Here is a 22,144-nt window from a genome sequence, read left to right on the forward strand (position 1 = left end):
AATCAAATGTTGGTTTTTGCTGGAAGATTTTTTATTTCTCTTTCAATCTATATATCATTGCCGTAGATAGGACTGAATCTTTTTGTTTTATTAAGCTACCCTTCTTTTTTGGAATAGTTAGTATCTTTGGTGTTTAATTCTGTGTATTTGTAACAAGTAGAACAGTAGACTTAGTCAATGTGCACAAAGTTTTATGATGAAACGTTATTCCCACTTATTAATCGAACAGTAATTTGCCTTAAAAACTAGTTTATACCAACTACCTTTTAATAAAATCAGAAACATAGGAGAGAAATTTCCTTTTGTTCTCTTGTATTTCCTATATCTCTATATTTTATTTCTACTAATAGTTCTACTTGTTTCCAGGTGAAAGAACTGTAAAAAGTTAGTCTGCTGAGGAATTTATATTACTCCAGCATATATACACTCTGTAGAACTATATCAGTATTGTATCATTTGTTTTGAAATCTTCAGATGTTTATCTGAAATGTCTCCCAAATTGATTTAGCAATTGTGAATGAACAATTCAAGAATGTTTTTCATATAATTCTTTGCTGCAGGTACAAGATCTGGTTTTCAATCTCCATATGATCCTATCTGATACTGTTAAAATGAAGGAACACCAGGAAGATCCTGAAATGCTGATTGATCTAATGTACAGGTAGCATTTGTTTGATTCACTTATGCTTTATACAAGGGCTTAGTAAAACATGGAAAACACTAGCTGAAAAAAATAAACATACAAAAACTATTTAATGATTTCTCTAACTGTAGATTGAAGAGTCAAAATGCACTTTTTCCAGGCTGCTTTTTCAGATCTTCTATGTCACTTCTCTTCAGAACTATACAAGTATATTTACTGATTATCAAAAACAAGAGGATTTTTAAAAATAATCATAACACATATTTAATACCTTGGTGTCCTGGGCCCTAGACTTCCTAGGAAGACCCAAGACCCATATTTTTAGTGTAAGAATCAGTCTTTTAAGAAGAAAATACAGTATAAGCATGTTTTACCATAACATTAATTGCCTGATTTTCAATATAGTTATGCCTAAAGAATATTTATAGGGATACATTTTGAAAAATCTCTGATTCCTTTTGTACCTTAATTGATACAATAGTAAAACTTAAGAAGTTTTCTTTGCCATATGACCCTCTCTCTTCACAATTTTGGGGTTCATTAAAGGTACAAACAAAACAATTTTATTCTCTTTGAAATAAGGATGATGTGATGAAACTACCTTTTGTATGTCGTCTTTTTTCCCTTGAGTATAAAACTTCGCTATGTTTCCATAATGAACATATAAATTCCCATACTTTTTCCCTTACTGATTGTTTTCTTAGTGGCCAGATTTTAATATGGTATGTCTCTTTTTGTCCCTAGCCCACAGCTGATACTCTCCATCCCCATAGGTCACAGTTATTTCTCTAAGCATACACATTTTCATACCACTTAAAAACTTAATAGGTTTGTGCAGTAATAGAAACTTGTCTAGGTAAACTCTGAGCAAACTATTTAAACTCCCTCCCAACTTGGGAAGCATATGCTAATTGAGAATTTCTTTCCTAATTAGAATTGCCAAAGGTTACCAGACCTCTCCAGATCTGCGATTGACCTGGTTACAAAACATGGCTGGCAAACACTCAGAACGAAGCAACCATGCTGAAGCTGCGCAATGTCTAGTCCACTCAGCAGCACTTGTTGCTGAATATTTGAGCATGCTGGAAGACAGGAAATATCTTCCTGTAGGATGTGTAACATTTCAGGTAGGAATCTGCCAGAGGTATATTATCAAGGTATGCCCTTTTCTAGTTTTAGCTTTTTCTCACTGGTGTTTAGATTCTTTCAGTTTGTAAGGAAAGCTTAATGACTTAAGCCAAAGCTACACAACGTGAATTAACATTTCACTGTCATTGTCATTAATACATTTTCAAAGAATATTCCTTGTTACTTCTGTTTCCACAGTTTCTTAACCTTTGAATTATCAGTGCTATGTATTATATATTTATTCTTTTTGCCTTTACTGCTTTGTAATCAGTTATAGACTTTAGCATCTATGAAAATGTAGTACAGTCAAAATACCGAGAATCGGAATTCAATAGGATGGAGTTGATCTGGATTTTAGGAAAAATTTAAAAAAAAGAATTCAATAGGAACTGTTTATTGGCTTTTACTTAACACACCAGATAAACCAACATTCTCCGTTCTTTGTATAAAGCATACTAATACCATGACTCACAGATAAGTTTACCCACTAATAGTGGTACATACCTCTGACTCACGAGTTGAATTCTTTGCTTACCAAGAGTCAGTTATGCTCTGCTTTTCTCAAAAACCCATTAATGTCAGGTTTGGGATATAAAGTTTAATTAAATATTATGTCTTCTGATGAAATAAGAATGCAGAAAGAAAATTATTGTTTCTCTGAAAACTAAGCTGAATGTTTTGCAAAGAATTAATAAAGGTGGGTCTCCAAAACAATTGCTGTTGAATTAATTTTGGACCAGACAAATATAAACAATTGGGGAGAAAGCTGCTAAACATTTAGGATAATTTGGTAATCTTTTAAGTTCAAGTTTTCACTCTACTTTAAAGAAACCAAAACTGGAAATCTTAAAAGAAGGTTGCATTATGCATATTTACTCAAGAGAGATTATATGGAACTCTGATCTGGAGACCCATACAAAAAGAAAAGGCCTTAGACCTACTTCAGAAAAGTTGATAAATGAGTGTACATCTACTATAAATGTTTGGGTTAAAATAATAAAATAAGGTATGTATGTATGATTCCTTTTTTAGAAATAATGGCTCATTCCAATCTCATTGAATAAGAAGGCTTTTATTATACCTGAGTTTTTTCATTAACTGAATGTATATTAGATAAGCTAAGAGACCCTTTTAAGTCTCCTTAGATATCTTATGTCATATCACTATTTTCTATAGCCCATGATTTTACTTAACTTTCTTTCTCACAACTTTTTATTAAGGGAAAGGTTATTTAGCAGTTGTGTTTCCATTTTATTATCATCTTTAAAATATAGAAAGTTTTTGGAGATTTATCTTTTACCCATATACCAACTCTTCTTTTTTTAACCTAAGCTGATAGTTACATTTCATCTTCAATTATTCCTTCATATACATTTTTCATGCTAGGAAATTAATTCATTTTACAAACCTTTTCACTATTTTCTCCCGCTAGAATATTTCATCTAATGTTTTAGAAGAATCTGCAGTCTCAGACGACGTAGTGTCTCCAGATGAAGAAGGTATCTGCTCTGGAAAGTACTTTACTGAGTCAGGACTTGTGGGATTACTGGAACAAGCAGCTGCTTCTTTCTCCATGGTAGATGACTCTTGTTCATTCTTTTCCCACAGTTTCATACCTCTGAATTATCAGTGACATGTATATTTATTCTGTCTGCCTTATGACCCTACTTTACTTTTAACATAGTTTCTTCTAAGTCCCTTAGAAACTATCTAGGAACAGATTTCTTTCAAGATTCATCATCCTTTTAATCTTAATAATCTATCACTTCCCAAGTGTTTTTCATTTGCTTATTTATGAACCAACACGTAATCTGCAGCAGATATTTTTTGATTAACAAGATTTTACCACTACACATTTTCTGAAAGTTTTAAGTTTAAAAACAGAACAAAATGAACAAAGTCTCTAGTGATTTAAGTTCTTGGGTAGACTAACATGGCTCTGTAAATAGAGCTGGTCTATTAGATAGAAGGGAGAATCTTCCTTCTAGTATGTTGGGCATTGCTCTGGTGTCCAGGAAAGTTATGGCTACTCATCCTGTTGGTCACATAGTGATCCTTATTAGGTAGGTATTGGAGGCCTGGGACTTACTTTTCAGGAGCTTTATAAACTACATTCTGAATCCCTTGCCGCACTACCGTACCATGCTGTATAATCCCAATCCTTGTTTCCTCCCATTTGTATGTGAAGAATTGAAGCAGTCAGGTAGAACCCAGATGGGATGTTTATTGGAGGAAGAGAAAACAGCTGAATCCCTGCTTGAACCATGTTGACGAAGTCACCTGCATTTTCTGATTTTTCTGCTGGGTGTTTAGTTTCCCAGCACCAAGGTTTAGGAGACACTGAGGTTCACGTTAGGGTAAGAGAGAAGCTTGAGGTAATATGCAGTGCTGCCCTCCTTCCCCATTGTATTACTATTGGGAATTAATTGGTTATTTATTCTTCAGGCCTTACCCTTATTTTGCAGTATATTGGTTAAGACATAGATTTAGGATGAGGCACAATGGATCACACCTGTAATCCTAGTACTTTCAGAGATGGAGGCGGAAGAATTGAGTGAGGCTAGGAGTTAGAGATCAGCCTGAGCAAGAGCAAGACCCCCATCCTTACAAAAAACAAAAATTAGCCAGGCATGGTGGCAAGTAGTCCCAGCTACCAGGGAGGCTGAGGCAGGAGAATTACTTGAGCCCAGGAGTTTGAGGTTGCAGTGAGCTATGATGATGCCACTGCACTCCAGCCTGGGTGACAGCGAGACCCTGTTTTAAAAAAGAAAAAAAAAAAACAAAAATCAAAGCCTGGCTCTGCTACTTAGTAGTTGTATTATTTCAGACACAAATTACCTAACTTATTGGTGCCTCACTTTTCTTATCTATTAAATACATCTAATAATAATATCTACCTCATGCGAGTGTTGTCAGGATTAAATGAGTTAAGGTACGTAAAGTGCTTATCACTTTATGTGCCTGGCTCTAAGAAAGTACTAGTGTATTTGCCATTATCTTCATCTTCATCATTACTTAGAACCAATTCATTTAAACATAATGATTGAGACTCTTAAAAATATTTTTTCATTCTTCACTCCCACTGCTTCACTTGACCAGGCTTAAAAAAAAAAGAAAAAGAAGAAGGAGTATTTTTTCAGACTTAAAATATTAGATGTTGGTCCTCTTTAAAATGTCTTGCCTCTGGGAACCTTGACCATCCCAATTCCTCCCCTAGACCAGTGTGAACTAGCAGGAGGAAAAGGGTGTTGGCTATTGAGGGAATATTTTAATTAACATAACTCTGTGTGTGTAATTTTAATAATCCACATTAGTGCATCTAGGTTGGGGGACAGTGGCCTATATTACAGAAGATCTTTTGTAGTTATGTATAACTGAATTTTATTATTTTTCAGTTAATCTGTTTGATTCTAATTAAAATAATTACTGAGGCATTTTAGTTACACTAAACATATTTCACTATTATAGCTACATTATGGCTTAAATATACTCCTGTGAACTGACTGGGAAATATAAGGACTATATGTTTTCCTTGGAAAAATGTTTAGCTGATCTGTGAAGCAATGAAAACTCAATGGCTTTTGGAAAACATTTCTCTCTTCTCTCACTACAGCACCAATCCATTATTAAGGATAAGAGATGGAAGAGCAGTACAAACACATCTTGTCCCCTCACTCTGATTATAACCCTAACAACCGTTGGCCAACTACTGCCCAACTAGCTCCCAGTGGCAGAAAATCTGGTGGCTCAGAACCTTCTCATGTTTTGTTAAAGATCATTGATTTTTTTCCATAGGAGATTGCCTGTGCTGACTTAATATTTTAGAGAAATAAGTGATTTTAGTTTCCCAGGAGGCCACAGGTTCTCTAATTATAAGAGAATTGGGTGTCTATGACCAGTGTAATATGGAATCTCTTTTATTCCTCTGCTCAGAATTAGTTTCTGCAAAAGTTTATTTGCATAAATTAGTATACACACACACACATTTACCTTAGTGAAGTAATTATTCAGTAGAGACAGAATGCCCAATTCAAAGTATATAGAAATACAAATATGCTTTTATTTTCTTAATATACACACAGACATACCTACCTCCAAATCCATTTACCCAGAGATGATACATTGTATAGTTATTAAGCCTTAGTACAGTTAAAAATTACTATTATTTTTATGTCCTATTGGAAAAGCTTCAGTGGTGTTGTCTTAATAGAAATATTGTAAATTCATATGTTGTATTTATTCTACTTTCTTACTGATGTAAAAGAAAGCAATATTTTATAAACATTATTCTTATAGGCTGGTATGTATGAAGCAGTTAATGAGGTTTACAAAGTACTCATTCCTATTCATGAAGCTAATCGGGATGCAAAGAAACTATCCACAATTCATGGTAAACTCCAAGAAGCATTCAGCAAAATTGTTCATCAGGTAATGATTCCAATTTCTAGCTTCAGTATAAACAGAGAAAACTGTCTAAAAGCATTAACGTTGTTTTGTACTGATGTCAAACTAGATCCCATGAAATGACCATTTTGCTCAGGTTACAAATGAGTAGTCAAAATGATGGTTCATAGCCAAAGCAAGGCTTATTATCAAAAAATGAATCCACCTGAAGTAAATGATGATCATCATAAACTTTCCTCATAGCTTTTTTCTTTATTTTTTTTGAATTGTTACTAGTTAGCAGATTTTTAAAATTGTGTTTTATTTTCTGTTTCACATGTAGGTTGTAAATTATGAATCTTGATTTTTAAAACTGATATCTATTCCTTTGCTGCCAAGAAAGTTTTTTTACTAAATGATGTGAAACTTTAATAAATTAATATTTTTAATGACTGCAGCTGAACTTTGTTTTTCCTAGATGTTTACATTCCATCATCCTTTGATATATTTTCAATATGAAAATAATATTTAGTGAAAATAAGTAAAATGGTTGTCTTACATATGTTTAATTAAAATAGTATGATTTCAGTACTTGATCTTTATAGTTTGTTATGGAATGCACATTTTATCACCAAAATTAAAATCTAATTAAACTTGGTTTAATGTGAATTAGACTACTAGCAATTGATTTCCTTGAAACTAAACCCTTGGCTCCATTGAAATACTCTGAAATACCGTATTGAGCCTCCCTCTCCTCCACTTTTCTCTTCCCTTTCCGGTGCTACCCTGCTATTATCTGCTGCTGCCATTGTCTAAGAAGGAGGTGGAGTGTTGATTATCCACTTTCATGTGCAGTACTAGTCCTACTGTATTGTCTATCAGCTTGACCTGTTTCTTGCCATGGGCTAAACTGTTCTAGATGAATTGATATAATCTGAAAAATTGTTAACAGTCTTAAAATAGGCGTGCTATTCTCTTAAGTCAGGATTTTAATGTCATCTACTAAAATGTTGAAGCTGCAAAAGATTGATTAGGTTTCATGATCATAACAGGTGGGTCTTTTTATAATCTGTTGTGTATATACTATCAAAGAAACCTTATCCCAGCTTCTAGAGCTGTAAATTGTAAATTATGCATGTCGGGTCTGGAACATCTAGAGCTAGTGTTTCCAAGAAACTTTGATCTATTTATGTCAGTTGTATTTGAGCAAAATTGCAATTTGTACTCCAGTTTATCCTGGATACTTCAGTAAAGTACAGCTTACTTTAGAGATCTAATCTAAACACATAAATGGAACAAGCAGCTGGCTCTCTTTCCCAAAAATTTGTACTTTCACTTATTAAAGTTTTTAGAAGGCAAAATTTTAGCTGCTGGGTTTTGAACAACCAATTTATAAAATTATTGTAGGTCTTAAGTGAAAGAATATGCTGTTTAAAATATCCTTTTGTCTTCTATTCATGGGGAAGAAATTATGGTATATGATGCCTTACACTACTGAACTTCCTTTGGCCTTTTTTTGTTCTTTTTAAACAGTTTTTTTTATGACTTGCCCTTTTTTACTTTTTATTACACAGAGTACTGGCTGGGAGGTAGGTAATGTTTTAGTTAGTTAAAGACACTAATAGATTGATTTGATCAGATTTCTTATGCCAATGCTTTGCCCACATGTGCTAGCTGTGGGCATTCTGTTGCTGTCTGCTATCAACTGAATTCATTAACCAAAGAAATTTTGTTAAAATACTGTAAGTTATTTTAAGAAATTTATTATTAAGAGGTTGTAGGCAGTGCATGGAAATCCATATGTTACACTAATGAGATTCTTTGGTAAATGAGCCACCTTGTCATCACTTTAGTTTGTTTTTATTCCTTAAAGCATTTCTTTCATCAACATTTACACACAGACTTCTTTTTTTAACCATATTGTTTCACCTCATTTTACAGAGGTCGATTTATGTGTTATTGCTCAGAGGTATAAATAGAAAATACTTTATCTGATGTAAGACACCATCAATTATAAAACATACTATTATTTTATATGCATTTAAGAAAGTGAAAAAAGCCTGTGTATTAAACCAGGACATCCTGTCAGTTGAAAGATAAATACCAACTACAGAAATATTAAAATGCAAGCAAAAAATGTACATCTTAGAATTGATGAGATACTGTGTTAATTTGATCTTGAGTCTCTTCACCTTGACTATAAGCACTACTGAGGAAAGAAATTTACTTTTGCCATTTAAATTGGGGTGGGGGGAAGGATAAAGAGATTGAGAGAACTTAAAATTTAATTTGACCTAATATTCTGACAGCGTTTGATGCATTAATGTTTAATAAGACAACATGTGCTTCTTTTTATGTAGTAATTAGGCTTGTGAAAAGTTATATGTAAATCAAATCTTACCTGAAAAAAATGTCAGGAAGAATTGACTACCATTGTTTTAAATCTTTTCTGTAAAGGAAAAAATTCTATAAAATATGCCCTAATTTGTTTTGATGAGGTAAAGCACAGTAGTAATAAATCAAATTTATTTAAAGCTAGGTATAGTTGTAAAGTTGTATGCTTTGCCTCTCACTTTATGGTTAGATTTATGTTGGTTAAACAGCTTAGGTTTCTCTGTTTGGTTTTGCATTGCAATCCTTGTTTTGAAACCCAAATAGAAAACCTTAGGAATAAATGTTACTACTGAATTTTCTTCCATTTCTGAAATAGTACCCACCTTTTGCTTTTCTTCAGATGAAGCCAGTACTTTCACATCTACCTTAATTCTCAAGATTAAATGTGTGACCTTATTAATATCTAAAAAATAATTCCTCATTTCTGTGGCTCAGTTAACACATATATAAAGAGACTTGCCATGATTTTCTGTAAGTGATAAAGTTCCTTATGGATTTCCTCACATGAAATAGAATTAGCTGGAAATTAGGCATACAAGAATATACTGAAACCTCTGAGCAGTTTATTACTAGTCTCCTTGATGCTAAATCGACCCCTGAAAGGTATAATTTTCACTGGTTATGACATTAATATCATTCTGTCATCATGTTTATTGCATGGTAAAAGTCGCACAGACTTTTTGTTTATATTCTTGTCACTGCCTTTTACTGGACCTTTAGCTTTGTAGCTGCTAAATTTGTTGCACGTTTGTTTTTTGCTTTTCCCTTGTAAAACTTAAATGGATGCTTGCATTTTAAAAATGTGTTTGCTACCATTTGCTGCTTATTTGTTTTGAGATTTCTGTAATTAAAATGCTTTCTGTTTTCTCTTCTCTCTTGCCCCTGGTTGCTGACCCTACTCCCTACTTTTACTATTGTCTATTGTGGTAAGTTCTATCTTGTGAATATTTTTCTTTTTGACTGTGAAAACTTCAGTGATTTTATTTTTTCTAAAAACTATGTTTCCTAGCTAATTTCCTAGTATTCTCATAGAACTCTTACTGGATTGAAATCCAGTAGGGATAATTTATACATTGTAGAAAGACTCTTTGAATTGATAACTTACTCCTCAACTTACAGGACTAGCCCTTCTAAGTTAGTATATTAGTAATACAGTTCACTTTTTATTATGCTCCTTGCAAATAAATTATTTGAGTTGGCAAAGCTTTTTGGGGGAGGGATGTGTGTGTGTGAGAGAGAGAGAGAGGGAGAGAGAGAGAGAGAGTGTGTGTGTGTGTGTATGTGTGTGTGTGTGTGTGTGTGTAAAAGATAACTCTAAAACTTGATACTTTAGCAATTTGGGAGTTTTTACCATGCAAAATAAATCATGAACCCTTCAGGAATCATGTGGCTGTTACCTCCTGTGCCAATTTCAGTTCCTTAAAATAATAGGAAATAAAGTATTTCAATTATTTCTTTCTTATGATGCATTTTTATTTTTAGAAGAAAGACAAATGTTAAATTTCTATGTGAAAATTTATATATAACCATTTTATATTTTATGTGTATATATTTATTTTTAAAAGATATATTTGTCCATTTATCAAGTAGTGATCAAATTGTTTTCAGAAGTATACTATTACAAGTTTAGATTTTTTAGAAAAATCAATCCCCAAACACTGATAACATAGTCACATGACTCTTTCTACTTTCTTTTCTTAAAAACTACAGCATATTTCTTTAAAGAAAATACTACTGCCCTAGTAGGTTCATCTTTCCAGAAAGGCTAGAGAAGATAGGCTTGGCTTTGTTAAACTAAACTCTCTCTACTAGCTCACTGAGGAAATGTGAGTTACCCTAACTTTTGGGATTGACACATGCAGAATATCTTACCTCTTATTATTGGACTGGATGGACATGAATATGAGCCAGTATTTTGGTTTTTATATACTCAGAAATACTAGCCATAGTTCTGGCTCAGGGGCTTCTGTTGAATTTTTAGATTCTTTAATCCACACTAAAGCTGAGTGAGATGAAGTCAAATAAAAGTAGAGCTGAATTAGAAATAGCAAATTATAATGGGGATAGTGAGGAAAGAATAAACTCTGAAAGAAGGAAATGAAATAAAAATTCAGGAGGGTAGAGCATACTCAAAACAAGTACTGAGGTAATTGAGTGGAAAAAATGTGATACTCTAAAAAAGAAATTAGAACATTGTAGGTATAAAACATCCATGAGTCTTTACCTCAGGAAGGTGAAGTTAGATGTGAAGAAAGTTAAGGAAAACACAATAAATGGGAAGAAACCTACTATCTCTAGGAGGAGATACTTTCTGGAAGTTGGTGACTTCCTGATAATTGGTATAGACCCATGACTGAGCACCTAAAGAGATACACCGCACCACACCACTGATTTTTTTTCTGCCCCTTATGCTACTTTTGAAGAGAAAAAGAAAGATATGGACAGCAAATGTTGACCATGTAAATGAAATTAGACGTGATTTCTTTTTTCTGGATGGGGATATATAATGGTCAGAATCGAACTTCTGATAAGAAATGGAGTAAGATATATGTTAGAAGAATATGTTTGGTAGGTAAACCACCAACCTGATTTTTATACTGGAGTATACAGGAAGGATATGCAAATACGCAAAAACAATTACAGTAGAGGTTGGTGCTATCATATAGAGGAAGACAGAACAGGGAAGGAGGTAATTCTCAAAAGAATTACATGAGGAAATTCACAAAAATTCTCAATGAAAACATCAGAGAAGTGGAAGACAGTTCAGAGATCATACTAATGTTTATACCAGTATGTAGAGTGTAGGGAACATAGGGGTCATTTAAGAACTTGGAATGTGATGTCAAGTATATAGGGGTTTAACTCACAGCTCCACTGCCTACTAGCAGTGTGACCTTGGGCAAGTTACTTTTCCTCATCTTAAAACAAGGGTGAAAATAATTGTGCCTTTCTCATAGAGTTGTGATAAGAATTGATGTAATATGTGTAAAGTGGTTAGCCAGTGTCTAACACGTATTAAGTACTCGAAAAATGTTGGTCATTGTTTTTGTTGTTGTTACTATGATTTTTATCATTAGTATTATCATTACTATTATTTGAAATCTTAACACAATTTTGTTAATAAAATCAACTTGTTCCCAAGTTGAGATCTATAACTGGAATGAACTGATAAATGCTCTTTAAGAAGGATAGATCTAATAGAAGGAAAGAGAGATTGCCACTGTGTGTATACTCGTATACCTATGTGGAAATCTGTTACCTTCAAGGAAGCATAGTGGGAAACAACTGGGTGAAGATAAAGGATTTTAAAAAGTGATGTCATTATGGAAATATACAACTAGCCCAACAGAATGTTTCTTGCTAAATAAAGATAACAAAACTAAAACAGATTTAAGATATATTTGTCGTAAGAGACTTCAACCATTTAGAGACATGGTAGATGGATTTCTTTGGGACATAGTTTCATCACCTGGAAGATTGTAGAAGCAGTAAGAGAACTGCTAAGGAAGAATAAACTGTAGTGCAGGAGTGATGGAAAATTCAGAAAGAATTCATAACACTAAAGGAGGCTAAGGTTAGAAAAACTGTCCAGATTATGGGAAAGTAGTGTTTTTGTTTTTAATTTAAAAGAAAAACAAGTATCATGCCCTGTGGTCCAAAACTCTAAAGAGGAATTAAAGATGATGTTTTTCCTGAAGGTCAAGTAATATGATCATGCGTTCCTGAACTAGATAGTGGCTAGTGGGCTCTTTCTATTAATAAGTTGAAGATAAAGTCACTCAATTGCTTAGCCTTTCTTCCTCTCTATCCTTATCTACCCCCTGCTACTCCCTCCCCAACTCCAGGACAGACAGGTTCATTTTAAATTCCAGTGACTCCCGGTAGTTACTTCTCTAAGCTTATCTCCTCCTGTTTTGCCATACCTTTTACCTTCCTGTTCCTCTTGCCTTAGGGCAGTTGCACTGGCTCTTTCCTCTGCTGAGAATACACTTCCCCCAGGGATCTGCATGAATAACTCCTTTACTCTTTGATCCTTTGTCAGCTTCTGAATGAAACCTACCTTGACCACCTTCTTTGTCCGTTTTCTTCACAGATTTATCACAAATGTCTAGGACTGTTTGCTGACACATAGTAGACACTCATAAATATTTGAATGGATAAATGAATAGTTTCCCTCACATACATTCTATTTTAGGACTTTATATCTGCCTTTTTTTTTTCTCCCTCTCTATTTAAATGCCCCTTCCTTCCCTCCTTCTCCCATCTACTTGGCCAATTCTTCTGAGTCATAGAACCCTGTCAATGTGTCACCTCTGTTGTGACTTGGTTCCAACAGGATTAATCCTTTCTTTCTTATATTGCTTTTTATTATAGCATATATCCCTTTGTACTGTAATTATTTGAATATTTTTTTATTCTCTTAAGAAGCAAGTCTTATTTATTTTTATTTTCCTACTACTGAAGATGAACAGTGGCTACCATAATAAACACTCAATAATTTTATTCCTTCAAGTGAATGTTAATATGAGAAAATATATAAAAAGAGGTAGTATAGTTCTAAGCTGCATTAATAAAATTCAGTGTCTAGATCCAAGGAGACAGTTAGCCCACTGATCAGATCAGCAGTATCTGGTCAGATCACATCAGCAGTATTGTGTCTATTTCAGGAATATCACACTTTAAAAGATGGCATTGAAAAACGAATAAAATGCAAAGAGGGTAGTAATTCCTGTCATATGAAGGTTGATTGAGAATTGGAATGTTTTGCTAAGGGTAACAGGTCCTAATTGCTGTCTTCAAATATTTAAAGAGCCACAATATTGAAGAATTGGAATATTGTTTTAAACTGTTGTACTCTGAGAGGAGTACAGCCGGAATAACAGTATTTTAATATTTATGGTTTTAAAAGGTAGGAATATATATGTATGACATTATGAAAAATAACAGTCACAAATTTTTAAGTAGTTTATTTAGATATCTTTTTTGTTTTTCATGCAGTGCCTTCATTCCTTGATTATGTCAAAATGTACTATTATTATATATTATTATATTGTTCCATTGGCTTACTGATAGTTTTAATCAAAATTTTGATTGAATTCATTTAATCCTTCAAGAGAGATTCATTTGCTATAGAAATCAGTTAATTTTTATGTCTATTAAATTTTGAAGTAAAGTAACTGTGAAAAATGTTTTAAAATTAGAAACCTCAAGTTTCTTTAGCTCCAAGGACATTTTTCTTTAAAACCTTGCTTCTTTTAAACAAAAATGTGTGGATATTTTTAGTCACTGTACTTTTTTTTGATATTATAAAACTGATAAATTAAGGATCAGAGTTTCCAATTTTGCTTAATTATCTGTAACATTTCTAGCTTATTTTATATATTCTTTTGCTTTTTCAATGTAGGAAAAATAAATATAAAGCAGATTAGGCTTAAAGGAAATTCAGAGGTATTTAAATACTTATGTATAGTTGTAGTTGTGTATATAAGAGCTACCACAAAATCCTTCTGGAATAGTTTTGTACCTAAATTGTAAAAATTGCATAGAAAGCTTCCAAATATTTATCTTTATTGAAAGAATTTGCCTTCACGTGTACTGTGTGAGCATTAAGGTGACACTAGTGCACTTTGTACCTGACATGAATCTGCATGCAGTGGGTGGTTTGGGAGCTTTAGAATAACCAACTCATCTGAAAATGTTTTTTCTTGTTATCTTTCATTCATAAGTTTTTTACCTTACTATTCCATTTTTAGTTACTCTTCCATATATAAATAGTTGTATTGGCACAGGGATACTAAATGTAGATTTTTTTTGCTTTAGTGCTTCTAGAGGGTCTTGACATTTATGACTGTCTACTCTGCCAGGTGCTATACTTAACTCCTAACTTTTATGATCTTATTTAATATTTGTAAAGAACTTATATAAAGGCTAATGCTAATTTTAAAATGTTAATATTGTTTATAAATTTAACTTTAGCTAGTATGCTCTAATATCAGCACAATTATGACACAGTTCATGTTATACCAAGCATCTTGTCTTGCATTAAGAAAAATAAGTTAATTTATCTCAATTGTATAGACTTAAAAAGCATAAACTAATGCAATATAGTCACTTGGTACAAACTCTGAAACATATATATCATATATGATTTAGTCACTTGGTAAAAGCCCTGAGTGCATAATATTATTTGTTAGAAATAATAAAAAAAAACTATTTATTTTGTTTTACCTTTATTTGGAAAATAATAAAATATTATAATTCTGAATTAAAACTCTTTGCAATACTTTAGAAATTTTATACTATAGCATAACTTGAAAAAAAGACTTTATATTAAAGTTTCTTCGTTTTCCTAAACCTAGGATGGTAAGCGGATGTTTGGCACCTATTTTCGTGTTGGTTTTTATGGAACCAAGTTCGGGGATTTGGATGAACAAGAATTTGTTTACAAGGAGCCTGCAATAACCAAACTTGCAGAGATATCTCACAGATTGGAGGTGAATGCTGTGGTAGTTCATAAAATGTCATCTTTTATTTGTATTTTCTGTGATGATTAGACTCATATCCAGAACTAATTATTTGATAAGCCAGATCTTGCCCAATAAACTACTCCCTTTCATTATAAGGATTTTTGATTAGTTACAATAATACTCTTTCAAATCCTTCAAATCTTCTATAGCAACAGTAAAATAATATTTTTAACTCTATTTTTTGAGGTCCTATTTTCATAACATATTTCAGAAACTCCTATATCCTTCAGAATCACTGTAATTTATGGAGAAATATATACAGTATTATCCACATTTTATAGAAAAAGACATAAGGAATTAAGTAGCAGCTAATAATGGAACTAGAATTAGAACCCCAAGAAATTTCTGACCCAAACATTATCATCTCTTTTGGCTTACCAGGTTCCTAGTGAGATATCTTTAGAACTTTAGCCTGAAATCACACCTTAAAAACACTTCCCTTGGCCTTTATAATTTCTTAATTTTCACCATAAATGATTGATTTCCATATTTGTCAAGCTAACCAATCTTTTCTGTTGTAATTATTCTTTCCAGCTTTTCTTCTTTTTACTGAAAGTGTGGTCCATAGGACCAGAAGCGTTGGCATCACCTATGAGATTGTTTGAAATGCAGATACTTAGACTTTTGAATTAAAATCTGCATTTTAACAAGATCCCCAGGTGATCTGTATTCACGTAACAGTTTGAGATGCAGTGTTCCAGGCTTGTTTTTATTCTCAGCTGATGTTATTAATTTCTTGAATGTTATATTCTTATTGGCAACTTTGCTGGGCTCAACTTTCATAAATTGACTCAAACTGTGACTTTTTATTTTTCAAGAGGCTAAGTGTAAGTCATGGGAAATATTAGTTGAGACTATATTTCTTAATCATAAAAAACTATCTTTAGGGCAGGAGTGGGAATTTCTCCTTTGAAGATTTTTTTTTTCTTTTTTCTTTTTGGAGACAGAATCTTGCTCTGTCTTTCACCCTGGGTAGAGTGCAGTGGCAGTATTGTAGCTCACTGCACCCTCTCAAGCGATGCTCTTGCCTCAGCCTCCCAAGTATCTGGGACTACAGGCATAGGAAATGACACCTGCTAATTTCTCTATTTTTAGTAGAGATGGAGTCTCCTCTTGCTTAGGCTGGTCTTGAACTTCTGAGCTCACACAGTCCTCCCACCTTGGCCTCCCAGAGTGCTAGGATTACAGGCATGAGCCACTACACCAGGCCTCCTTTGAAGACTTAGATTTGATTTTTCCTTTTGAATGGCTCCACCCATTGCCTGTGCTGCTACCCAATGTCATATGAAGTAGTCACTACATTCTTTTGTTTTTTCTTTTTTTTCTAAAAGTCTATATTTCCAGAAATCTAAACAATTTAAAACAAATTTCTTCTGCAGAGATGCAAAGCATCTCAGTCACTACATTCTTGACCCAAGTTTGCCTTTTCAAAATCTAAACCTATACAAAACTTCAACAGGTCAATGCTTTTATTTGAAAATTCTGGAATTTTTAAAAAAGCGTTGGCTGGGCACGGTGGCTCATGCCTGTATTATCCTAGAACTCTGGGAGGCCGAAGTGGGCGGATTGCTGGAGGTCAGGAGTTCGAGACCAGCCTGAGCAAGAGCGAGACCCCATCTCTACTAAAAATAGAAAAAAATTATATGGACAGCTAAAAATATATATAGAAAAAATTAGCCAGGCATTGTGGTGCATGCCTGTAGTCCCAGCTACTCAGGAGGCTGAGACAGGAGGATCGCTTGAGCCCAGGAGTTTGAGGTTGCTGTGAGCTAGGCTTATGCCATGGCACTCTAGTCCAGGAAACAGAGTGAGACTCTGTCTCAACAAAAAAAAAAGGGGGGGGCATTAAAAAAAGTGAATGTTTATTCATTGAACCATGGTCTGTTAAGAAATTGGGCCACATCAAACTCAATAAAAGTAAGATCTTATACATCAAAGATAATGAGTTTCTTTTGTCTTTCTGTTATCTTTTGTTTCTGTTTAGAACCCTTTATGGAATCCTGTGTTTTTATTGGAGAAAATTCTTTTCTTATATTTTGTGTTAAAATGCATAAATCGGAATAATGTCAAATAAATATGGACTGAGGCCATGATAATTTATGAGCTAGTATAATTTTTGTAAGACTAAATAATTCTTATTTTGTAATTATTGACATGGTTGTACAGAATTACTAAATCTCCTAATTTTGCTCAGGAATCTCCCTCAAAGGCCTTCTCTATTTTCTTTTTCTTTTTTTTTTTGAGACAGAGTCTCGCTCTATTGCCCGGGCTAGAGTGAGTGCCATGGCATCATCCTAGCTCATAGCAACCTCAAACTCCTAGGCTTAAGCCATCCTACTGCCTCAGCCTCCTGAGTAGCTGGGACTAGAGGTATGCACCACCATTCCCAGCTAATTTTTTCTATATATATTTTTAGTTGGCCAGATAATTTCTTTCTATTTTTAGTAGAGATGGGGGTCTCGCTCTTGCTCAGGCTGGTCTCAAACTCCTGACCTCAGGCGATCCACCCGCCTCGGCCTCTCAGAGTGCTAGGATGACAGGCATGAGCCACCGCGCCCGGCATATTTTCTAATCCTGTTAACTTCATGTAAAATATTTCTTTTTCTTTATTGTAGGGATTTTATGGAGAAAGATTTGGAGAGGATGTGGTTGAAGTAATCAAGGACTCTAATCCTGTAGACAAGTGTAAATTGGATCCTAACAAGGTATGGTTGATTAGACTGTAATGACATATATGTATATCTTTGAGTTATACCTCTTTGCTATTTTGTTTGAGAAAGACTAAATGATAACAGTGAGGAAATGAATTTTTTCCTTTCCCAGGCATATATTCAGATTACCTATGTGGAGCCATACTTTGACACATATGAGATGAAGGACAGAATCACATACTTTGACAAAAATTATAATCTTCGACGTTTCATGTACTGTACACCCTTCACTTTAGATGGTCGTGCCCATGGGGAACTTCATGAACAATTCAAAAGGAAGACCATTCTGACTACTTCTCATGCCTTTCCCTATATTAAAACAAGGGTCAATGTCACTCATAAAGAGGAGGTAAGTCCGTAAATGGGGAAATAGAATTAGTGAAACAAATACATGCAAACCATGTAACAACAATGTAGATGTAGCAGAAGATATGTACCATCCCCATACCGTAGCATACTAGAATTGTACCCACTTTTGAGCCATTATTTTTTAACTTGTAAGTTCCTAATTTACTCTCAGGCTATGCTTTAAAAGGTTGATTTTTTTTTTTTTCTTTTAGGGATCCAAGTCTGGGATTTCATTGTTACATAAAAGTTTACAATTGATCTCCACTTTTTTCAAAATTTTAGTTGATTATATGTAAAGCTCATTAAATAGTTTTCAATCAGTACACTCACCTAATAGATACTGTTTTATTCAGATCATCTTAACACCAATCGAAGTTGCCATTGAAGACATGCAGAAAAAGACACAGGAGTTGGCATTTGCAACACATCAGGATCCAGCAGATCCCAAAATGCTTCAAATGGTACTCCAGGGATCTGTAGGCACAACGGTTAATCAGGTTAGTGCTTTTTGCTAGCACTATGTGATTAAAGTTGTAAATAGGATATGGAATAATTTCATTATTATATTTTACAAAGATCACAAATAAATGCTAAATCAAGTGAAAAGTATATGTGTTAGAAGTGGTTGCAAAAGACACTGAAAATATAAATGGAAGAAAATTGAAAAACAAAAGTTCAGTATAATCTCAGTTCTTAAGGTTTCTATACTTGCCTTCTCTACTGCCTATGGTTTTCTATCTATGTGTTCATATGCATTTTATTAAGAAAGAATTGATTCACTTAAAATAGCTTTTCCTTTAAAAGCTTATACTGAGGCCGGGCACAGTGGCTCACGCCTGTAATCCTAGCACTCTGGGAGGCTGAGGCGGGCGGATTGCTTGAGCTCAGGAGCTCGAGACCAGCCTGAGTAAGAGTGAGACCCCATCTTGACTAAAAATAGAAAGAAATTATACAGACAGCTAAAAATATATATAGAAAAAATTAGCTGGGCATGGTGGCGCATGCCTGTAGTCCCAGCTACTCGGGAGGCTGAGGCAGGAGGATTGCTTGAGCCTAGGACTTTGAGGTTGCTGTGAGCTAGGCTGATGCCACGGCATTCTAGCCCGGGCCACAGAGTGAGACTCTGTCTCCAAAAAAAAAAAAAAAAAAAAAAAAGAAGCTTATACTGAAAGAATATAATCTAAAAAAGAAGGGCTTATTTTCAGAGCTATGTATATATTTGTGAACCTCTACTATCTTAGATTCTCCCTAATGTTATCTTCTATAGATTTCGTTCATAATAAGTTGTGAGGATTAAATAAGTGATATGGAATCATTTTGAAAATTTTAACTATATATATATAGGATATTGTTATTTTGCCATATGCAGATCAAAAGCCATCTCCATTATCCCGTTGTAGCTCATTCATTCAAATTCTCTTGCTGATGATGATTTTGGGCATGGCCCCAATCTTAAGGAATATTCCATGGCAAGGAAAAATTTCAGAAAGGCTTCAAGTAAGATTTCCTGTAATATGGCTTAACTAGTTTTTAGATTAAAGAAACAAAGCTAAAAAGTGCCCTGCCCAAACTGAAGTAAACACCTTAAGACCTTTACCCGCCAAAACATATGTGATTTTAAGGTTTTTACCCCCAAATGATGTAGCTTACTCACAAAACATTATCATCTTTAACTTGCAGCATCAGGAACACCTTTGGAATACTGAGGGAAGCTGTTTTAGCAAAATCAAGTCTGATAACTAGTAGACTGGCAGATGTAGTAGCCTGACATTTACATCCAGGATAAATTAAAAAATATAAAAAATACAAGACAAACTGCATTATTGAACACATTAGCCAGTCCTTGAGCTCCTATTCTGTTTCTTTGAAGAATGAACTAATAAGAAGTTAATTTAATTGCAGTTGGCAAGAATGTAGACATGAAATTAAGAAAAACTGAAACAGTCTGTCTCTGAAGAGTTTTTTAATATAGGCATAGACATGTATGTATCTTAGTTGTAAGAAAAATCATGTGCGTAAATTCTGTCTCTTTCATTTTAGAGAAGACAAAAACATACTTCTTATTTTATTTTCTTATTTTACAGGGCCCTCTGGAAGTTGCCCAGGTTTTCCTATCTGAAATACCCAGTGACCCAAAGCTCTTCAGACATCATAATAAACTTCGACTCTGCTTTAAAGATTTTACTAAAAGGTATTTAAGGCTTCCTGCATAAAGATCTTCAAATTGAGAATGTCCAACACCACAGTATGACATAAGGGCCTTATGGAACTATTGAAAAGAGAAAACATACAACAGTGGTTCACAGTGAGAAATAATCTGTGTAGAATTTACTATCCTTTAATAGTGTATATTTATCTCCCCTTGCCCCCTGTCCTGCCATACTCTATAATGTCATATTTTTAATTTTAAAGATTGGAAAACCCAAAGCTCAGGAAATTTTATTAACTTGAAACAATTATTAAACTATTTAACTTGAAAGCTACTATCTATTGTGAACCTTCAATGTTCAAGTTTTGGTTTTTCTTCCCCCCAGGGAACTTACAAGCAGTAAACTTAGAAGCAAAAAACGGTGTTCAGTCCGGGCACAGTGACTCACGCCTGTAATCCTGGCACTCTGGGAGGCCAAGGCAGGAGGATCATTTGAGCTCAGGAGTTCGAGACTAGCCTGAGCAAGAGCAAGACCCCATCTCTACTAAAAATAGAAAGAAATTATATGGGCAACTAAAAATATAGAAAAATACAGAAAACATTAGCTGGGCATGGTGGTGCATGCCTGTAGTCCCAGCTACTCAGGAGGCTGAGGCAGGAGGATTGCTCCAGCCCAGGAGTTTGAGGTTGCTGTGAGCTAGGCTGACGCCAGGGCACTCTAGCCTAGGCAACAGAACAAGACTCTGTCTCAAAAAAAAAAAAAAAATGGTGTTCATATCCTGACATTATCCTTTTGCGTCCTTTTCCAGGTCACTTTAATTTCTGTGATCCTCTGTTTCCTAATCTATAAAGTAAGGATAATAATATCTACTTCCTATAGGGAGGTTGTGCAAATTAGGTGAAATACTATATGGGTGTGTCAGGAGTCCCTAAGACCACCACCAGTTTCAGTGATTTGCTAGGAGGACTCAGAATTCAGTGTACAGTCACACTGGTAGCTGTGATTGATGGCTCTGAAAGAATACAAAGTAAAGTTAGCAAAGAGAAAGGTGCATGGGGCAGAGTCTGGAGGAAACTAGGGGCAGGCTTCAAAGGGTCCTCTGGCAATGGAGTCACACAGGACTTGCTTAATTCCTCCAGCAATGAGTTGTGAAATGTGTACCAGGGAACCTCATTAGAGACTCAGGGCCTAAGGTTTTTACTGGGAGCTGGTCACACAGGCACCCTTTCCCTGACACAAACCAAAATTCTAGACTCTCAGAAGGAAAGCAGGTATTCAGCAGAAACCATAGTGTTTATATAAATGGTTTAGGCACAGTGAGCCACACTTATCTTCTGTGAATGATGGGGAACCTCCCAAAATCCAAATTCCCAGACTCTAACCAAGGGCCAACCTTGCAGTTGGGCCTTTCTAAGGATACCAGTCTCAGGCATGCAATCTTAACTGTTTTCTGCACAATGAAACATTTATAGGCTAATACTTGGCACATAATGAAGATGTTCAGTAAATATTAAATTTTGAAACAATAGGGGAAAATAATCATTTATCAACTTGATACTTGATTTCTGCTTTACTAACACTATGATTACAAAAGAGGGAATGAATAATTCAACTTAGTGATGTCAGGGAAGATTCCACACATTTGATTTGAACCTTGGAAGATGCGTATTAGTTTTTCAGGCAGAAAAGAGGGAGACCTACCAAATTAGAAATTAACAACGTTCAGGATCTGTTCCATGAAAGATACATAGTCTAGTGAAGTTGGAACCATGGAATCTATAAAGACCAATAGTTAAAGAAAAGACTGGGAAAGTAGATTGGAATCACATTGAAAGGGCCTTGTGTGCCATTAATAAATGA

At 34.3% G+C, this 22,144-nt stretch overlaps 1 protein-coding gene across 9 annotated transcripts in view; it reads left to right on the forward strand.

Moving 5' to 3' along the window:
- DOCK7 (dedicator of cytokinesis 7) overlaps window positions 1-22,144 on the forward strand; it is a 200,771-nt gene that overhangs the window by 164,029 nt on the left and 14,598 nt on the right. For 6 of the 9 annotated variants that reach the window (XM_045547862.1, XM_045547864.1, XM_045547869.1 and 3 more), the window contains 10 exons: window positions 561-661; window positions 1,578-1,770; window positions 3,204-3,347; window positions 6,068-6,199; window positions 7,729-7,743; window positions 14,917-15,042; window positions 17,691-17,780; window positions 17,899-18,135; window positions 18,488-18,631; window positions 20,219-20,325. In XM_045547862.1, coding sequence (XP_045403818.1) covers window positions 561-661; window positions 1,578-1,770; window positions 3,204-3,347; window positions 6,068-6,199; window positions 7,729-7,743; window positions 14,917-15,042; window positions 17,691-17,780; window positions 17,899-18,135; window positions 18,488-18,631; window positions 20,219-20,325 — 1,289 coding nt within the window. Of the gene's footprint in view, window positions 1-560; window positions 662-1,577; window positions 1,771-3,203; window positions 3,348-6,067; window positions 6,200-7,728; window positions 7,744-14,907; window positions 15,043-17,690; window positions 17,781-17,898; window positions 18,136-18,487; window positions 18,632-20,218; window positions 20,326-22,144 lie in introns of those variants that run through there. The other 3 variants (XM_045547865.1, XM_045547863.1, XR_006734166.1) reach the window with 2 other exon arrangements.

This window comes from Lemur catta, chromosome 3, assembly GCF_020740605.2.
Source record: "Lemur catta isolate mLemCat1 chromosome 3, mLemCat1.pri, whole genome shotgun sequence".
NCBI lineage: Eukaryota > Metazoa > Chordata > Mammalia > Primates > Lemuridae > Lemur > Lemur catta.